We start from the raw sequence: 13627 nt of genomic DNA, 5'->3' as shown, positions 1-13627 counted from the left end.
ATGTCAACACAGGCATGGAAAACAATGTAAACACAATTCTAAAATGACATCGAACACTTCACAATAACCTCTTAAAATGAGGGCGCAAACATAAAGAATGAGTAAGAAATGCTTAATAAAGTGTAACAAAATAGCGCAAAGTGTGAAAATGTAGACAGAACCATTTTCTGCAGGTTGAGTGCCAGGAAGTTACACGCGCACGGCGAAGGTGGTGTGGTCTTATCGGTCTCGGTGGGAACGAGCACCTTGCATCATTTACAGACCACAATTGAAAAAACTAAAAAACTGCCTTCCGGTGGAGCTGACTCTTCCTCTTTTATCAGCAATCTGTTCGCTCTCTGCAGCATTCATTTTTACTTTCTTTTCTCACTCAAACGTCAACATTGAGACAACATGGTGCAACCAAACTTGATCATTGATATTGTTACCCGATTGGCTGTTAGTGCTTCACCCCCACTGATCAGTGATCGCTTCCTACGTTGCTCAATATGGGGGCGGTATAGCTCGGTTGGTAGAGCGGCCGTGCCAGTAACTTGAGGGTTCCGGGTTCGATTTCCGCTTTCGCCATCCTAGTCACTGCCGTTGTGTCCTTGGGCAAGACACTTTAGCCACCTGCTCCCAGTGCCACCCACACTGCTTTAAATGTAACTTAGATATTGGCTTTCACTATGTAAAGTGCTTTGAGTCACTAGAGAAAAGCGCTATATAAATATAATTCACTTCACTTCGGTTACCAGTAAGTGTCAAAGCACTTTGAGTACCTTGAAGGTAGAAAAGTGTCATACAAGGATAACCCATTTACCATTACCATTTAAATGAACAGCATTGTATTATTGGTATCTTAATATCAATCAATCAATCAATGTTTACATATATAGCCCTAAATCACTAGTGTCTCAAAGGGCTGCACAAACCACTACGACATCCTCGGTAGGCCCACATAAGGGCAAGGAAAACTCACACCCAGTGGGACGTCGGTGACAATAATGACCCAGTGGGACGTCGGTGACAATGATGACTATGAGAACCTTGGAGAGGAGGAAAGCAATGGATGTCGAGCGGGTCTAACATGATACTGTGAAAGTTCAATCCACAATGGATCCAACACAGCAGCGAGAGTCCCGTTCACAGCGGAGCCAGCAGGAAACCATCCCAAGCGGAGGCGGATCAGCAGCGCAGAGATGTCCCCAGCCGATACACAGGCAAGCAGTACATGGCCACCGGATCGGACCGGACCCCCTCCACAAGGGAGAGTGGGACATAGAAGAAAAAGAAAAGAAACGGCAGATCAACTGGTCTAAAAAGGGAGTCTATTTAAAGGCTAGAGTATACAAATGAGTTTTAATAGTTTTTCAAAGGTGAAGTGAAGTGAATTATATTTATATAGCGCTTTTCTCTAGTGACTCAAAGCGCTTTACATAGTGAAAGCCAATATCTAAGTTACATTTAAACCAGTGTGGGTGGCACTGGGAGCAGGTGGGTAAAGTCTTGCCCAAGGACACAACGGCAGTGACTAGGATGAGGGAAGCTGGAATCGAACCTGCAACCCTCAAGTTGCTGGCACGGCCGCTCTACCAACCGAGCTATTCCGCCCAACTGTAATATCCGGTTGAAAAGCTGATTAACCAATAAGCGATGATTGTGATGATTTTGACACATTTACATACTGTAGCTGCAGTATTTAAAGTCATCAGACCTCAACGGGCTGGGCGATAAAACAATATCAAAATATCCCAATAGATACATAATCAATAATAAAAAGTTTGTTTAATTTTTTTCATCGGAAAAAAACTAAGGCACAAAGCAAGGTTGATTGCATGGACAAAAGTTCAGTTAAAGTTAAAGTAGCAATAATTGTCACACACACACTAGGTATGGTGAAGTGTGTCCTCTGCATTTGACCCATCCCCCTATTCACCCCGGGAGGTGAGGGGAGCAGTGGGCAGCAGCCGTGCCGCGCCCAGGAATCATTTCTGGTGATTTAACCCCCAACTACAAACCTTGATGCTGAGTGCCAAGCAGGGTCCCATTTTTATAGTCTTTGGTATGACTCGGCCGGGGTTTGAACTCCCAACCTACCCATCTCAGGGCGGATACTCTAATGGTTAGAGGTTACTGGTTCAATCCCCACCTTCTACCATCCTAGTCACGTCCGTTGTGTCCTTGAGCAAGACACTTCACCCTTGCTCCTGATGGGGCCTGGTTAGCGCCTTGCATGGCAGCTCCCGCCATCAGTGTGTGAATGTGGAAATACTGTCAAAGGGCTTTGGGCTCCTTAAAAAGGGGTAGAACCCTTTACCCTTTACCCTTTAAAAGTAAACCGACAGCATGCTTTTTTCCATAATACTGTACGTTTGTCGCCCGCAGCTAGCTTGGCTAACGCTAACATCCTATAAATGATTTGTGTTTAACTGAATAAACATGCTTTGATTCTAACTTACCAGTCTGAAAATGCCGTGTACACACCGACATGGACCAGGTGAGGTCTGGTCATCTCGCGACTGTTATTATTGCTGTCTCTTTATTAGCTTCATAACCCGACGTCTCGGCTTTGCTTTTACGCTTGGAAAGAGAAAAATCTCACCAACTCCCTTTTTTCCTAAAGCTTATACGACCACGATTGTGGCAGTTAATGAATCCGCACGTTCAAGCAAAGTTTTGAACTTGGTAAAGAAAAAAAACAAAACTTAAGCCCAGAGTCTTGCCTTTGCACATGTAAGTCCAGCAAGACCCACAATGCAATTCGTTTCCACATCACACTTTCAAGCCCTATATTTCATAAAACTACATTTCAATGGTACCTGTTTGATTTGTATGACTAATCCAGGTAGTGTGATTTTGACAATAACCACCCGGTTCTGATCATGATCTCACAGGTACTGGTTATGACTTGCCATATATTCTTGCACGTACTGAAGAGACAAATATTACCATTGTCAAAAATCAACCTGGTGGTTTTTGATGATTGTCATCTTGCCATCACCGATCACCCCTACTGTGAGATAATGAAGGTAAGTCTCCATCTCTGTCTACGATATAATTAGCAATTGTTACAGTGGAAATTAAAAATATAATTTCTACATTAACATAAACAAATACAAATGCTGTTAATATTGGGCAGTTGCGGTATAAACCCACTTACATTGGGTTGGTGATAGTGCATTTAAAGGGGAACATTATCAGCAGACCTATGCAAGCGTCAATATATACCTTGATGTTACAGAAAAAAGACCATGTATTTTTTTAACCGATTTCCAAACTCTAAATGGGTGTATTTTGGAAAATTAAACGCCTTTCTGTTTATCAGACTTTTAGCGATGACGTCAGAATGTGACGTTGCCGAGGTAACACACCCGCCATATTCATTTTCACATTACAAACACCGGGTCTCAGCTCTGTTATTTTCCGTTTTTTCGACTATTTTTTGGAACCTTGGAGACATCATGCCTCGTGGGTGTGTTGTCGGAGGGTGTAACAACACTAACAGGGAGGGATTCAAGTTGCACCACTGGCAAGAAATCTTCCGCCAGACCCCCATTGAATGTACCAGAGTGTCTTCACATTTGACCGGCAATGCTAAGACGGACATGGCACAGATGTATGTATGGATAACCTGCAGATGCATTTGCAACGATTAAGTCAACGAAATCACAAAAGGAGTCCACGGTCTGTACCTCAACTCCCTGGATCACAATAGGTTGTGACCGTGGACTCGACCTCCCAAAGTCAATGACCAGCTCCTTGGTCTTTGACGGATTGAGCTGCAAGAGGTTCGTGTGGCACCAGACAACAAAGTCCCTCACCAGGTTCCGAAACTCCTCCTCTCTGCCGTCCCTGATGCACCCGACAATGGCTGTGTCATCCGCGTACTTCTGGATGTGACACAGCTCTGAGTTGTAGCAGAAGTCAGCGGTGTACAGGGTGAAGAGAAGAGGGGCCAGCACCGTTCCCTGCGGTGCTCCGGTGCTGCTGATCACAGTGTCGGACGTGATGTCCTTCAGTCTGACGTACTGAGTGTATAAAAATCTGTTGTTGTTTTTTTCCTGTTTGCTTGTCAGAAGCTGCATTGCTGACAATATGATTGCAATCTTGTTGTCAATGTGCAGTTTGATGATTAACAATGATTTTGCTCTATTTTCACATTGGGCAGCTCTTTGACGACAGCTTGTGCAATCCTCGTATTTTGGGTCTGACTGCCGCCATTCTCAATGGAAAGTGCGATCCATCAGATCTTGAACACAAAATCCAGAATCTAGAGCAAGTCCTGAAGAGCAACGCTGAAACTGCCACCGATCTTGTAGTTCTTGACAGGTCTGATGACGCAATGACATCTGGTTGAATCTTTTGTGGATGTGAATGATTCAGTCAAGTTTTGAAATATTATTGCACTTTGTCTCTTCTAGATATGCCTCTCAGCCAAGAGAAGTTGTTTTGGACTGTGGCCCCTATGTGGATAAGACTGGGCTCTCTTCTCGTCTTCAAGTGGAGTTGGACGAAGCTCTCCACTTCTTAGATGACTGTAACGTTTCTGTTTTAAGGGAAGACCGGGACCCTACAGCAGTCTCCAGACAGGTCAGAGAACAATTGTACATATAGACAACCCCACCAATATTTTGACAAATGGCTTTAAAAAAGTGTCACCTCCACTTTGCAAAATTGGTAGAATTTGTTGGTTTTTAAAGCATTTTCATTTCCTGGCACGACCTGCCTTTTAAGTGTAGTTCACAAGTAGTCTATAGCAGGGGTTACCAACCTTTTTGAAACCAAGAGCTACTTCTGAATTGATTAACGTGGACCCCGACTTAAACAAGTTAAAAAACTTATTCGTCTGTTACCATTTAGTGGTCAATTTTACGGAATATGTACTGTACTTTGCAATTTACTAATAAAAGTTTCAATCAATCAATCTTGGGTACTGATTAATGCCAAGGGCTACCAGTCTGATACACACTTAAATAAATTGCCAGAAATAGCCAATTTTCTCATTTTACCTTTAATAAATGAATCTATATATATTAAAAAATGGGTATTTCTGTCTGTCATTCCGTCATACATTTTTTTTCCTTTTACGGAAGGTTTTTTGTAGAGAATAAATGATGGAAAAAACAATTGAACGGTTTGAAAGAGGAGAAAACACGAAAAAAATGAAAATTTAATTTTGAAACCTAGTTTATCTTTAATTTCGACTCTTTAAAATTCAACCGAAAAAAAGAAGAGAAAAACTAGCTAATTCTAATCTTTTTGAAAAAAAAAAAAAAAAAAATGTATGGAACATCATTAGTAATTTTTCCTGATTAAGATTAATTTTAGAATTTTGATGACATGTTTTAAATAGTTTAAAATCCAGTCTGCACTTTGTTAGAATATATAACAAATTGGACCAAGCTATATTACATAAATACAAAGACAAATCATTATTTGTTCTAGATTTTCCAAAACAAACATTTTAAAAGAAATTCAAAAGACTTTGAAATAAGATTTAAATTTGATTCTACAGATTTTCTAGATTTGCCAGAATCATTTTTTTTTTATTTTAATCATAATAAGTTTGAAACAGAAGCGAAAATGAAGAATTCAATTAAAATGTATTTATTATTCTTTACAATAAAAAAATACATTTACTTGAACATTGATTTAAATTGTCAGGAAAGAAGAGGAAGGAATTTAAAAGGTAAAAAAGTATATGTGTTTAAAAATCCTAAAATCATTTTTAAGGTTGTATATTTTCTCTAAAATTGTCTTTCTGAAAGTTATAAGAAGCAAAGTAAAAAAATAAATGAATTTATTTAAACAAGTGAAGACCAAGTCTTTAAAATATTTTCTTGGATTTTCAAATTCTATTTGAGTTTTGTCTCTCTTAGAATTAAAAATGTCCAGCAAAGCGAGACCAGCTTGCTAGTAAATAAATACAATTTAAAAAATAGAGGCAGCTCACTGGTAAGTGCTGCTATTTGAGCTATTTTTAGAACAGGCCAGCGGGCGACTCATCTGGTCCTTACGGGGCCACCTGGTGCCCGCGGGTTGGTGACCCCTGGTTTATAGCAATGTTTTTTTTTTCTGCAGCAAATGAGCTACAGTGCATCCGGAAAGTATTTTGTCATCTTACAGCCTTTTTCCAAAATTGAATAAATCTGTTTTTGTCCTTTAAGTTTCTATACACAAAAGCTCATAATGTCAATGTAAAAAGGTTTAAAAAAATAATAAAAATTATATGTTATATCATCTGAGAAATGGACATTGTATGACATGGACTACAGGGAGGGCTTCACGGTGGCAGAGGGGTTAGTGCGTCTGCCTCACAATACGAAGTTCCTGCAGTCCTGGGTTCAAATCCAGGCTCGGGATCTTTCTGTGTGGAGTTTGCATGTTCTCCCCGTGAATGCGTGGGTTCCCTCCGGGTACTCCGGCTTCCTCCCACTTCCAAAGACATGCACCTGGGGATAGGTTGATTGGCGACACTAAATTGGCCCAAGTGTGTGAATGTGAGTGTGAATGTTGTCTGTCTATCTGTGTTGGCCCTGTGATGAGGTGGCGACTTGTCCAGGGTGTACCCTGCCTTCCGCCCGATTGTAGCTGAGATAGGCGCCAGCGCCCCCCGCGACCCCGAAAGGGAATAAGCGGTAGAAAATGGATGGATGGATGTACATACTGTAATTTTCGGAGTATAAGTCGCTCCGGAGTATAAGTCGCACCTGCTGAAAATGCACAATAAAGAAGGAAAAAATCATATATAAGTTGCACGGGAGTATGAGTCGCATTTTTGGGGGACATTTATTTGATAAAACCCAACACCAAGAATAGACATTTGAAAGGCAATTTAAAATAAATAAAGAATAGTGAACAACAGGCTGAATAAGTGTACGTTACATGAGGTATAAATAACCAACTGAGAAGGTGCCTGCTATGTTAACCTAACATATTTTGGTAAGAGTCATTCAAATAACTATAACATATAGAACATGCTATACCTTTACCAAACTATCTCTCACTCCTAATCCATAAATCCCATGAAATCTTATACGTCTAGTCTCTTACGTGAATGAGATAAATAATATTATTTGATATTTTACGGTAATGTGTTAATAATTTCACACATAAGTCGCTCCTGAGTATAAGTCGCACCCCTGGCCAAACTATGAAAAAATCTGCGACTTATGTGATTATTTCATTGTATGTGTAAAATATGGCGGTGCCATGTTGGCATTTTTTTCCAAAACTTGAGTTGATTTATTTTAGAAAACCTTGTTACATTGTTTAATGCATCCAGCGGGGCATCGCAACAAAATTAGGCATAATAATGTGTTCATTCCACAACTGTACATATCAGTATTGGTTGGTATTGGAATCTGCAATTAAGAGTTGGACAATATCGGAATATCAAATATTGGCAAAAAAGCCATTATCGGACATCTCTAAAAAAAACAATAATGCATGTTTACCAAACAACCATAGAAGAAGACGACACACTAACATGCTTTGTGTCTTGTCCAGGTGCTAAGTGACTGCAGGGCTGTGCTGCAGGTGCTGGGGCCCTGGTGTGCAGATAAAGCAGCAGGTATCATGGTGCGGGAGCTCCAGAAGTACATCAAGCATGAACTGGGAGGACTGAACCGCAAGTTTCTCCTCTTCACCGACACAATTCTACGAAAAGTACACGCACTTTGTGAGGAGCATTTCTCCCCTTCCTCCTTGGACCTCAAGTTCGTCACACCAAAGGTTCTCCGTCTGTTGGAGATCTTGCATGAATACAAACCCTTTGAACGGCAGCAGTTTGAAAGTGTGGAGTGGTACAACAACCGTAACCAGGACAACTATGTGTCTTGGAGTGACTCTGAGGATGAGGACGAGGACGAAGAGGTGGAGACCAAAGAGAGGCCCGAAGCCAACTTTCCATCACCGTTCACCAACATACTGTGTGGAATTATCTTTGTGGAGAGGCGATACACGGCGGTCGTCCTCAATCGGTAGGATTCAAACCCAACGCCAAGTTTAATTTGAGAGTTACAGTCTGACTGGATATTATTTCTGATTACACCCTACTTTGAGCACCACAGGATTTATGGTATTTCCTTGAACTGCCGCTAAGTATATAGTATGCGCCTGTCTAGAATTACTGCCGGGTCAAACTAATTTTGCAAAATAATTAGCGCATGCTTAGCATTACCGCCGGCTCAGGATTACTGCCGGGTCAAACTCGTTTCGCAAAATATTATTTTTATTAGTGCATATCTAGAATTTCCGCCGGGTCCAACTCGTCACGTCACGAGTGACACTTCACCTGTCATCATTTTCAAAATGGAGGAGGCTGATTTCAATCATTTGAAATTGCATAAAGAAGATTAAGAGCTATTCAGTAGGATTTAAGGTCCAAGCTATTGAATATGCTAAAAAGAACAGTAAGCAGCTATGTTTTATTAATATACCGTAGCTGCGTGTGTCAAATATGAGTCATTAAATGACTCCCGCCTCCTGGTGGTAGAGGGCGCTAGTGATCCTTCTTGCGACTACTCGGCTGCAGAAGAAGTGACAACAAGCAGCAAGAGTGAGCAGCGATCCTTTAGTTTTTCCTCTCGCTTGCACTTTTAACATGGAGGATTACATATCTAAAATAAAACAGTTTTCTAAACTGTACTTTCAATCAAAGCAGGAGATAATAAAGATCTCCATCAAGACTTTTAAAACTGAAGAAAGATAAGGAAGACTTCTATAAGCAAGTTATCGATGCTTTGGATTAGAAGGAGCTGCGCATGGACTTCATTTATAAGTAAAAGTAAGACCATAATAAAAAATTTTTATTAAATGTGCTTTTCATGAGGGAATCCTTACATCACACTCAAATTTATAAGCGCAGGCCTAAATTTACCGCATGCCTTTGGTAAGCGTCGGAGCAAGAAGAGGTTTAAAAATAATTAGCGCATGCTTGCCTTTACTGCATGCCTTTGGTAAGCGTCGGAGTGAGAAGAGGTTTTAAAATAATTAGCACTCCGGCGGAAATTCAAGGAAATACGGTAAGTGTCTTAAGTTCACTATTAATAACCAAAATAAATACCAGATATCTTTTAACATATTAGTGTCTATCGCTGACTATAACGTAAATACATTTTTATCAGACCATTGTACCAGTGGTGAAGTAAACATGACGTGTTTGTTTGTCAGTCTGATCAAAGAGGCCGGGAAGCAGGATCCAGAACTTGCTTACATCAGCAACAACTTCATTAGTGGCCACAGCATTGGCAAGAACCAGCCACGGAACAAGCAAATGGAGGTGGAATTCAGGAAGCAAGAAGAGGTATGTGAGCATACTTGCCAACCCTCACGGATTTTCCGGGAGACTCCCGAAATTCAGCGCCTCTCCCGAAAATCTCCTGAAATTCAGGCAGAGCTGGAGGGGGCGTGGCCATGGACAGCCTGTTTTCACGTCCGCTTTCCCACAATATAAACAGCTTGTCTGCCCAATGACGTTATAAGTGAGGTGAAGTGAATTATATTTATATAGCGCTTTTCTCAAGTGACTCAAAGCGCTTTACATAGTGAAACCCAATATCTAAGTTCCATTTAAAGCAGTGTGGGTGGCACTGGGAGCAGGTGGGTAAAGTGTCTTGCCCAAGGACACAACGGCAGTGACTAGGATGACGGAAGCGGGAATCGGACCTGCAACCTTCAAATTGCTGGCACAGCCGCTCTACCAACCGAGCTATGCCGCCCCACAAATGCATAAAATGACTTAACACATTAAAAGGACTAGTAAAACATTTAAAAACACAACTACCAACTTGTAAAACATTAAAAACGACTCCGAAACACATAAAATGACTTCGAAGAGATGCACAGTGACATCTAAAACGTAAATTACTCCTAAAACAAAGTGCGAGTTCTTTGTTGCTTATGTGGGTTTATTGTTAGGCAGTTTCATTAACTTCCTCCCAGCGTGGTAACAACACACAACAACAGCAGTCACGTTTTCGCCTACCGTAAAGCAGTTTGTCTGCCGTAAACAGCAATGTTGTGACACTCTTAAACAGGACAATACTGCCATCTACTGTACATGCATATGTGACAATAACATCTACGGCTGTTAGAGAGTGCAGTGTGTGTATATGTGTAAATAAATGAACACTGAAATTCAAGTATTTTATTTATATGTATGTAATAAAATAAATGTGTATGTGTATATATATATATATATATATAAATAAAATACTTGGTGAATTCTAGCTGTAAATATACTCCTCCACTCTTAACCGCGCCACGCCCCCCCACCTCCCGAAATCGGGGGTCTCAAGGTGGGCATGTGAGACACTGTACAATGTTTTCCAAACCCTTGTGTAATGTTCAAATTGGCTTTACTGTACGCACTCTTAGGAAGCAAAAGGGCCAAATCATTTTAAATTCAGATGTTTCGTTTTACTTTCAAAAATCTTTTTACACTTCAGAGCTATAATCCAACATTTACTTTTAACTATATGTAAATTTTTCATGGCCTTTTTTTGTAAAAAAAAAAAGTTTTTGTAAAGTTTAAATGCAAAAGATGTATATTTCTAAAAATAAGTCCCAGAGTGAAATATTTGCGGTTTGGTAATAACAGCCTTGAATAGGTCAATGATTAATAACTACATTGGTTACGATACAATTGTCAAAAATGATTATTTTTACGGTGCCTACTGAGCGGGAATGAGAGGGAGAGCAGGTAGGACTTTGTCGACTTCATTGAGTTCACGCAAGTCTTTTAAAGACAATATTTGCCATGTTACAGAATAACTGTAAGATCACTTACATTGAATTTAAGAGATTTATCAGCATTTCAATTAATGTATGCTCAATAAAGCTCTGAGACTTGCGCATCATGTTTTTTTGCGTCAACTGGTGATTGAGACGCAAATACACCATTTTTTTCTTGTTTTTAAATCGGCAAAAATCAGATTTATTCAGTTTTATGGAAAAAAGCAGAGTACCGCATTTTTCGGTTTATAAATCGCTCCGGAGTATATGTCGCACCAGCCGAAAATGCATATTAAAGAAGGAAAAAAACATATATAAGTCGCACTGGAGTATAAGTCGCATTTTTGGGGAAATGTATTTGATAAAACTTAAAACCAAGAATAGACATTTGAAAGGCAATTTAAAATAAAGAATATTGAACAACAGGCTGAATAAGTGTAGGTTATATGAGGCATAAATAAGCAACTGCTATGTTAACCTAACATATTATGGTAAGAGTCATCCAAATAACTATAACATATAGAACATGCTATACCTTTACCAAACTATCTCTCACTCCTAATCCATAAATCCCATGAAATCTTCCTGTATGTCGCTTCTAAACAACTCTGCCAACTCCAAAGGTATGCGTCGCTTCCTCTTGTCCTTTTCTGCTGCATATTTCACTACGTCCATCTTGTAATCTGCAGTACATGAGTTCCTTTTCGCTGCCATTTTTGTTCAGCACTTCTCAGTTTTTATAAGTTACCGCCAACGATGAAATGACCCATTAGAAAAGCTGCGGCAAAAGCATGTAGCATATAGCACTTAGCATTCCATGACCCTCCCCCGCCGTTTTCTTATTGGTTGACGTCTGTGTGACGATTGCTGACATTTTCTTCGTCTCTTCCGCGAATGAGACAAATAATAATATTTGATATTTTACGGTATTTTGTTAATAATTTCACACATAAGTCACTATATGTCGCACCTCTGGCCAAACTATGAAAAAAAACTGCGACTTATAGTCCGAAAAATAGGGTAATATACAAGGATTACATTGTGCTAAATAGTAACAGTTCTAATGGGAGGCAATGGTGCCGAAAGAGTTCAAAGCAATTTTCATTACTTTTGGGTGTTTAATATTTTTTTATTCAGCACTGAGCTGACAATGACTGTTCTGTCAAATTGTCACATCTGCCAAAAGGTTATGTAATTGCCAGGGTTTGGTTTTAGTCAGATAACAACATCACTCAAAAACTTATGAGTGGATTTTGATGAAACTCTCTGGAAGGAATCAATCAATCAATCAATGTTTATTTATATAGCCCCAAATCACAAATGTCTCAAAGGACTGCACAAATCATTACGACTACAACATCCTCGGAAGAACCCACAAAAGGGCAAGGAAAACTCACACCCAGTGGGCAGGGAGAATTCACATCCAGTGGGACGCCAGTGACAATGCTGACTATGAGAAACCTTGGAGAGGACCTCAGATGTGGGCAACCCCCCCCCCTCTAGGGGACCGAAAGCAATGGATGTGGAGCGGGTCTAACATGATACTGTGAAAGTTCAATCCATAGTGGCTCCAACACAGCCGCGAGAGTTCAGTTCAAGCGGATCCAAGACAGCAGCGAGAGTCCCGTCCACAGGAAACCATCTCAAGCTGAGGCGGATCAGCAGCGTAGAGATGTCCCCAACCGATACACAGGCGAGCGGTCCATCCTGGGTCTCGACTCTGGACAGCCAGTACTTCATCCATGGTCATCGGACCGGACCCCCTCCACAAGGGAGGGGGGGACATAGGAGAAAGAAAAGAAGCGGCAGATCAACTGATCTAAAAAGGAGGTCTATTTAAAGGCTAGAGTATACAGATGAGTTTTAAGGTGAGACTTAAATGCTTCTACTGAGGTGGCATCTCGAACTGTTACCGGGAGGGCATTCCAGAGTACTGGAGCCCGAACGGAAAACGCTCTATAGCCCGCAGACTTTTTTTGGGCTTTGGGAATCACTAATAAGCCGGAGTCTTTTGAAGGCAGATTTCTTGCCGGGACATATGGTACAATACAATCGGCAAGATAGGCTGGAGCTAGCTGGAAGGAACAAGTGATTAGATTTTGGGGGTGATTCAGATCATTTCTCCTGTGTTCTCCTTACGTTTGTTAAAAGGCAGAACTTCTTTGCGTTGTGTGTATGTTAGCGGTCCCGTGTCCACCCACAGAGACAAAAACCGTGCACCCTGTTTGAAGCGATCGACGAAGAAAACAGACATTTCATTAATCCTCTGATTAATTACCTTCTCCAGGATGTTATGTATTTGCTGTCCGTATTTTAATTAATAACTAAGTTCAAAAATGAATTTGATTGAACTTCCCGTAATGATCAGAAATGGGATAAGTTACAAGAGTTTAGATTTTGAGGGTGATTCAAATCACTCTCGAGATTTAGGATTATGGAATTTCCAAATTTAGAACCCATCCCAATTCATCATTATTTGTTTATTACTTATATTTACTTACCAAAATTTATCTTTTTTTCTTAGGTTCTTCGCAAATTCCGAGCTCATGAAACAAACCTGCTGATTGCCACCAGCATTGTGGAGGAAGGCGTCGACATTCCAAAGTGTAACCTGGTGGTACGCTTTGACTTGCCAACGGAGTACAGGTCCTACGTCCAGTCCAAAGGCAGAGCTCGGGCGCCGGTGTCCAACTACATTATGTTGGCTGACTGTGACAAGACCAAAAGCTTTGAAGAAGATCTCACTACCTACAAGGCCATTGAAAAGGTCCGTTTAACTCTCTTTATTGACTTACACTTCCTTTTATTGTCATTCAAATTTGAACTTTACAGCACAGATAAGAACAACATTTTGTTGCATTAGCTGGTTGTAGTGCAGGATAAAATTGCAATAAGGTGCCGCTATAAA

At 40.5% G+C, this 13627-nt stretch overlaps 1 protein-coding gene across 2 annotated transcripts in view; it reads left to right on the top strand.

The window, feature by feature from the left end:
* dicer1 (dicer 1, ribonuclease type III) overlaps positions 1 to 13627 on the top strand; it is an 81748-nt gene that overhangs the window by 19994 nt on the left and 48127 nt on the right. For both annotated transcript variants that reach the window (XR_009806011.1, XM_061893937.1), the window contains exons 7-12: positions 2877 to 3011; positions 4151 to 4311; positions 4404 to 4572; positions 7492 to 7964; positions 9157 to 9289; positions 13244 to 13486. Coding sequence is in view for 1 of the 2 variants with exons in the window: in XM_061893937.1 (XP_061749921.1) it covers positions 2877 to 3011; positions 4151 to 4311; positions 4404 to 4572; positions 7492 to 7964; positions 9157 to 9289; positions 13244 to 13486 (1314 nt within the window). In the remaining variant the exon portion in view is untranslated. The remainder of the gene's footprint in view (positions 1 to 2876; positions 3012 to 4150; positions 4312 to 4403; positions 4573 to 7491; positions 7965 to 9156; positions 9290 to 13243; positions 13487 to 13627) is intronic.

This window comes from Nerophis ophidion, linkage group LG03, assembly GCF_033978795.1.
Source record: "Nerophis ophidion isolate RoL-2023_Sa linkage group LG03, RoL_Noph_v1.0, whole genome shotgun sequence".
Classification (NCBI taxonomy): Eukaryota; Metazoa; Chordata; class Actinopteri; order Syngnathiformes; family Syngnathidae; genus Nerophis; species Nerophis ophidion.
The sequence above is the reverse complement of the archived record's forward strand: the minus strand, read 5'-3'. Positions and strand labels throughout refer to the sequence as shown.